Raw genomic sequence first — 7,428 nt, 5'->3', positions numbered from 1 at the left:
CACGCCCCTCTGGTCCAAGATCTCCTGGAGCTTCTTGGCATCTTCCATCGCCAAGGCATCATGAGCGCGTTGGAGAGCATCTAATTTGGCCTTGAGCTCCTCGTTCTCCACGCGTAAAGGCTCAGCAACGGCTTCAGCCTTGGTGGCCCTCTCGGTCGCGTTCCTCGCAGTCTCCTTAGCTAGCCGAAGCTGTTCGTTAACAGCTTGGGCAGCCTTGGAGCGGGCCTCGAGTCGCGCTTGAACCTCAACCTCGAGGGCCTTGAAGGCCTTCTCCTTCTCCGCAGCAGCTGCGGACAGCTTTTGGTTCTCCTCCCGAAGAGCCCGCGCTTGGGATACTTCCTTGGCGCGAGCTGCTTTCAACTTATCGTTTTCACGACAAAGCAGCTCGACGCGCGGCTGCATCCGGGCTTGGAGAACTCGAAGCTCGTTGGTTAGCCTACCCTCCTGGTAGCTAGCCATGGCTTCCCCCAACGCACCATGGGGAGCAGCGTGGCGAGCCCATTCCACGCACTCCACAGGGGTACGAAGGGTTGTTCCTCGGCGTATGTTCCATCGCGGAACATACACTTCATTGGAATCCGAAACTGCAGAAAACAAAAAGCAGTTAGGAAAAGATGATAAAATATATAAGTGAAAAAGGGCCAAAGGAACCCTACGCACCTGTAGGGTCAATTACAGGCCGATAGCCGCCGAACCCATCACCCGAACCCAATGGAAATCCATCCAAGAGGTCAGGCAGATGGGAAGGTGGCGGAAAGATGCGAGAAGCCCCACGCGTACCTGAGGGTCCGGCCGTCGTTGCCGGGGGCAAGGTAGCAGCCGCCGTGGTCGCCGCCGCGGTCGCTGCCGCAGAATCCGCGGCAAAAGTAACCACCGGATCTGTGAAGGATGCTGTAAAAATTGCACTCACAGCCGGCGGGTGACGTCATCTCGGCTGGAACAGTCGGCTCAGAATGAGCAACTGAACCAGCGGAAGCAGGCGCAGGCGCCTGGGTCGACGCCTCAGGTAGGCTGACCAAGCCTACCGTCATTGGCGGAGAGGTAGTACTCGGCCCCTCACTCTGGAATGCGCCAACATCCACACCTGCGTAAAGAAGAAAAGTGTTAAAAAAGACTTGAAGATTAAACTACGAAGATAAAAGCTAAGAGAGTTGTACTTACGGGTTTTCTTGAGCTTGAACGTACGGACGGGCGGGGACGAACCCGATGGAGCCGGTCTCTTGATGCCGGTCACCGTCGTCGTCATTGGTTCTCCGGAGGTAACAGTCGTAGCCTCCGGAACAGTGGTCTTCTCACCACCGGGGTTCCCCGCCACCTCTTCACTATCTGACTCAGTGTCAGATAGGAGCACTGGATCGGCTGTGGAGGCCGCCTTCTCCTTCCCTTTCCCACCGGCAGCCCTCTTTTTCCGCACTAACGGAGGACCATCTGCGGATTCCTCAGAAGAAGACAGGTCAGGAATTCCAGCAGCGGGTACAACACTGAGGGGGGGAAGAGAGAATAACGCCTTACCTGGCCGCCGGTGGCTCAGGATCTCGTGGCCCAGCGGATAGACCTCCACAAACCGATCCGCTGTTTGCTCCAGGATGGGCAACTCGTTCTCGTCAAGAGCACGAGTACCCACCCGCACAGGGTCGTCAGCTTCCCGCGGGTACAAGAGCGACTCCAAATTGTTCCCCTCTGAAAGAAAAGAAACAGTTAGAAGACAAACTCATATCAGCAAAAAAAGACAAGACATACCATAAGGAGTAGAGTTCAAACCGTATTCGAGAAGGATGGGAACCTGAGACGCCTCCTTCCATACCCGGCTCATCCCCAGCATCACCATCCCGGACTCCGCAAACCGGTAAACCGGAGATTGGACCCGGGATATCTTCGCAAACCATTCCGCCTCCTGGTAGTTGGTGGCGTGGTGGCTTGGAATTGCTTGGCCATTTTTAAACTTCATGGCAATGGGGATGGCGCGGGCAGAAATGTAGAAGAACTCCCGCTTCCACGATCGGAGACTGCGCTCGGTCGCGCAAATCTTTAAACCCTTGATCCGGGTTGTCAGGGTGTACCACCCTGGATGCACCTCCAAGTATAGAAGGTCATCAGGCGGTCCACATAGGGCTCAATGCCCAGAATCCGGCACACCCACTCGAAATGGCGAATCTTGGCGATCGCCATGGGGTGCAACTCGGTCAGATGAACACCGTGCCTCTCAAGGACACGGTAAACAAACTTTGTCAATGGGAACCTAAGATTCCCATAGACAAAGAATGCTGCATAAACCCCGATCTTGCCTCTGGGGGCATCGTACACGGTCTGATGGGGTTCAGGAAACTCAGGCTCGAAAGGATCGAGCATGAACTTCCTAACAACATACCGGTACTGATCGCCGGGCAGAGCACACTGGCACTCACCAGCAGTACTCCTGTCATCGGTGGTAGACTCGAGATCATGTGAAGACATCTTGCAGAAGGAAGAAGAAAAACGATTTCAGGGGAATGCTCGACTGAATAGAGTATTCACCGGAAATCGCTGAAAAGATGAAGAGAAAATGTGAAAGTATGAATTGGAAAGGATCCTCCACCCCCTTTATATACTAATCGCAATTAATGCGGTGAAATTAATGCTGAGGAGAAAGAAATCGAGGGTGCAATGAAACTATGACGCGTGGCAAAAAGCAACCTGGCAACAGCTGTCAAAAGGACGCGTGCCAGTAATTTCGCGGCCACGCGCCCGAAAAATCGCGCCCACGCGCCTGAAAAAGCGTCTGGAATGACCATGTACTGTCACGTCACCATAACTTCCTGCACGTCCTGACACAGTCAGAAGAAACCATCGCACGACGTTTCAGATGTTTGGACTGTTCTTATCCTTACCAACCTTTCGAATTTCAAAATTCAAAATTCAAAAAGATTCAAAAGTAAGCGGGAAAATACCCCTTACCTTGGCAACCAAGTAACCATAAGGCGGATGCGGGTACAGTGTTAAGGCAAAACCCTTCACATACCTAGCACCCGCATGGAATTGAAGCCAAGAATACCCCGGCAACAAAGTAACTATAAGACGGGTGCGGGTACAGTGTTAAGGCAAAACCCTTCACATACCTAGCACCCGCAGGGAATTGACGCCAGGGGTACCTTGAAAGTAAAGTAACCGTAAGACGAGCGCGGGTACAGTGTTAAGGCAAAACCCTTCACATACCTAGCGCTCCGCAGGGAATTGAAACCAAGAAGGATCTTCTGGGCAATGCTTGCGGAAACGGAAATAACATCCCCGCATAGCGGGAACGTCGAGAACTACATTGTTTGAGGCTCCAGGATGGAATTGGTGGTTTAAACATAATTGATCACTATGTTCAAAACCACTAAAACCTCAAGGAGAATCCACACAAGTGAGACTCAACGCTCCTGACTTGCGAGAAGGTTACATACCTACCCGCATCATACCCAAAGATCAAGCAAAAAAATCGGGAATTTTTGCAAGTGACATTAGGAAACCCGCGGGAAGAATCCCCACGGAGAACCTTAAAACTAAAAACCCTTTTCAAAACCCCTTGCTTAAAGTCCAAAAGTTCACCTCACTTTATTAAACATTCATGAGAAGAACATTGGACTGGGGGGACTTGAACAGGTAGGTCCCAGCAGAGACCAGTTGGTCCCGCAAGACTCACCTTGAACAGGGACGTTTGCGCAAAGGCCATCTGCTCCCGCAGGACCCACCATGCTCATAGAATCTTACGCGCAGTACGCAAGCTGTACTCGCAGGGAAAGCCTCCCAATGGTGAAGTACCCCGCCTGTTCCCGCAGTTGCGGATACAAGCCATCAGGGAAGGCTACCCGCAGACAGCAGGGCTACACGCACAAGACACTAGCTACTTCAGTAGTCACATGAAGGAATGAGCAAGGCGGGAACAATCCCGCCTAAATGAGCCAGTCTGATTCTGAAAGATCTTTTGTACTATACCTACCAAGGTATGGATAGGACAGACGATCTGACCAGAACAGCCCATGAGCCAATCACAGGGTGACAGCTCACCGACAACAGTGCGAGGAGGAGCACCCTCTAGTACTGTTTGTCACTATTAGCCGCTGCCTACTCACCAACCCTTACTGTGGGGCATGCGCAGCCTACAGTTGGTGGAATAGTGTACTGTTGGCCGTAACCTATTCACCAACCAGCATGGCCTGCGTACAATCCACAGTAGGTGGGACGTGCATAATCTACAGTTGGTGGAATAGTGCAGCCGACTATGTTACTGTTGGCCGTAACCTACCCACCAACCAGTATGGCCTGTGCATAGTCCACTGTTGGTTGAACAGGAATACTATTCAGCCGGCTGTACCTTCTAGGAAACCTACCTTCGGCTATAAATACTCCAACATCTTGGAATGGTAAGATCATCTGCTATCCAGTTATTTAGCAATCTCTTAATATACACTTATATTCAGAGCAATCTAGTCTGATTCTCACGCCGGAGGGTGGTCACAAGGAGGAACCCCCCCCCCCCCTTCTCAGTGACGAGCTTACGGTGTTTGTTTTGCAGGTCTCCTGAAGAACAGCCTTCTCAGCTAGATCTCATCCGTGGGAAACATTACTTAACCCCCAGATTATCTATAATCTGTCCAGGGTTCACTTAGTGTTTCTTCACATGCCATCTTTCTTGAATCTCGTAAACTCATGGCCAAAGGGATGGCCATGAGGGTAGTTTGTTAAGCCTCTAATTGCATATCTGGGGAACAACTTTGTAGGTTTGCGGTTAAGGAAATCAGCAACGATTGACTTCCCACCATCACAACCAATGACAACCTACAATAACCAAGAAGCTTTGTTAATTTGCGGAAATCATTTAGTAACATAAAAGTTGAGAAACAAAATGCTTTGAAATAGAATTAATATTGATCATGTTGTATAAGTTTTCATACTCAAATTATGTCAATACCTTAGTAATAATTGAGGCTCCATCGATGAACCTAAGAATCGGCTTATTAGTGTGCGGGTCTAATTTTATAGATTCAAGTTGGCAACCGAACTTGACAGTTGTGGGTGGAAGTGCAGCATAAAGAGTGTCTATAAGATCCTTTCTTCTCAAGCAACGTGTTTCGCCAACACAATGGTACCTCAATACACAAACAATAAAATATTTTCTCCATAAGCTTTTGGAGAAAAAAAGAAAGAAAGAAGATGTAGAGATTGCATATATTGATATTGGAGTAATATTGTTGGATTAAACGTACTGAGGATAAATAATAATCCGTAGACAATGAAGAACCTGGACCCAAATCTAGTTTGACTGCGAAAACCTTAGTTGAGGGGGGGGGGGGGGGGGGGGGAGTATACACGCATGTGATTCAATATACATGCACACAAACATGTGATTGTAGGTTGGTGGGTTCAACCCGACACGAACTCCAAAAATTGATACGAAGCTGAAAATTGTGTTGGGCATATGAACCCGAAAGCAACACGGACATTCACTATTGTCTCATTGACACAAACATGAAGTGCTGGCCAATTTGTTTATTTTCCTTTACTTATAAATTCTTTAAAGTTATTAATTACAATAAAATATACAATTGTACACAAAAAGTAGTTATATTTGGATATAAAATATTATGTTAATTTCCCTTTTAACTTTCAAATTTTATCATAAAATATGTTAAATTATGACATAAAACAATGATTAAAAATAAATATATTAAATGAGTTCAAGAAAAAAAAATATATATATATATATATATATATATATATATATATATATATGTATGTATATATTAACGGGTTAAACAAGACAAACTTTCGAATTTAAAACGTTGCAATGCTTTAATTCATAAAATTGTAAAAAAAATGATGAATTGCTCCTTATTAACCTACTGATATATGATACAGTATTATTTTTCCTTTTTTTTAGTAGCAAATTGTAAAAAAATTTCACCTTAAAATCACTCTAAGCCTTACAATTGTAAGGATTTAAACCCACTAGCTCATTTTTATAAGTGATGACGCTATACCACTAAAGTCAAAACTAATAGGTCACAGGTATTATTTGCAAGAATTTAAACTCATCATCCCATATTAATTTTTCAAATAGTAATCTAATCATAAAGGAAAAAAAACAAATTAAGGATCAAAATGAATTTAATATTATACAATTCAACTTTATTTTCACATAAATAAATCATAATTTAATATATAAATATTAACCAAAAAACAATTTAAAATATGTCATTGATTAACTTCCTTAACTTGTAAAAACTTACAATGAGATTTCTTGTTCTCTACCCCCATTAAGTGATACGACTCTTTCCCTGTATAAAAACATGTTATCGCAATTATCTCATTATCAAGAATATATAAAAAAGTGACGATCGAACGTATATAATTGATATTTGATGTCTAAGTTCATGAAAGCAAACATACCATAAATGACAAAACTTGTAAACGAACTTTTAAATTTACTAAACAAAACGGAAAATAAAAATTCTTTTAAAATAGATGTCCGTAAAGGTACGTGTTATTCTTGCTGGTGGGTTCGGGTTAATTGGTTAGAGTTGATGAACCCAAAAAAGACCCATGTAGTTATTCGTGTTAAACATATCAATCTTAACCCGAATACCCTTAAAACCTTGCAACATATATATACAACCCATGCAACTTTTTATCTACACAAATCAAAAGGGTATGGTTTTGAAGTTATAACAAATTAGACGGGTTGACTGTAAACTGAATTCAGTTGTTATTGCCAAGTTCCTTTTACTCTCTTCTTTAAGTCTTTAATTTTGTATTTGTATACAGAAATGGTTTTTTAAACAGTATTCTATTTAAAATATACCTTCTACGTGTAGATTTTGGATTTCTTATTTTCTAAATAAGTTTTTTTAGTCAACAAAATATCCATAAAATAAAAGGATCCAATTACAATAGAGAGGCAGGTAAGCGGGCAACAAGCTGCTTTGTTATCCCCTTTACAATAAGTTTATGAATCGTGTAATAAGTCCACCTTCATTTATACTTAAGAAAAAGAAACTGAAAATCTTTTCTGTGTGCATATAGAGACTCAAAGCCATATTCATTTAAAAAAAAATAATTCTAAGTTTCATGTTGTCATGTTATGAAATTAGTTGAACTAAGCAAAAGAAGTGGAAAGTATAAGCGACCTTTGAAGAGGGATAGCCGTGTGACGGAGGATATCCGCCACACCAAGCTGATCCAGAGCTCGCCACCCGTTTGGCCGGATTCCGATAGCTGCTCCTGTGTTGTTCCTCAGACTTTCTGATCTTTCCATTATTATGCTTTTAATCCCTTTCTTATGAAGCGCGAGGGCCGTGGCTAACCCACAAATCCCAGCACCGATTATCACCACTTCTTCATCATACATCGTTGCTTCTCAAAGACAGTTAGTGTTTTTTTTTTCTATTTTTTTTTTTTTGACTAAATTCA

The 7,428-nt window shown here is 44.2% G+C and overlaps 1 protein-coding gene across 1 annotated transcript; it reads right to left on the bottom strand.

Moving 5' to 3' along the window:
- Positions 1 to 4,635: 4,635 nt before the first annotated feature.
- LOC143602667 (monooxygenase 1-like) lies at positions 4,636 to 7,368 on the bottom strand. The gene is made up of 4 exons (XM_077079702.1): positions 7,146 to 7,368; positions 6,249 to 6,296; positions 4,931 to 5,108; positions 4,636 to 4,797 (listed from the first exon to the last, which is right to left on the bottom strand). The coding sequence occupies exons 1-4, from the start codon at positions 7,364 to 7,366 to the stop codon at positions 4,636 to 4,638; spliced, it is 609 nt and encodes a 202-aa protein (XP_076935817.1). The 5' UTR covers positions 7,367 to 7,368.
- Positions 7,369 to 7,428: the final 60 nt, after the last annotated feature.

This window comes from Bidens hawaiensis, unplaced genomic scaffold (genome assembly GCF_021521415.1).
Source record: "Bidens hawaiensis isolate Kalapana, Puna unplaced genomic scaffold, B.hawaiensis_p1.1 tig00059311_1, whole genome shotgun sequence".
Classification (NCBI taxonomy): domain Eukaryota; kingdom Viridiplantae; phylum Streptophyta; class Magnoliopsida; order Asterales; family Asteraceae; genus Bidens; species Bidens hawaiensis.
Note: the sequence above shows the minus strand (reverse complement) of the source record. Positions and strands in the feature narration are given on the sequence as shown.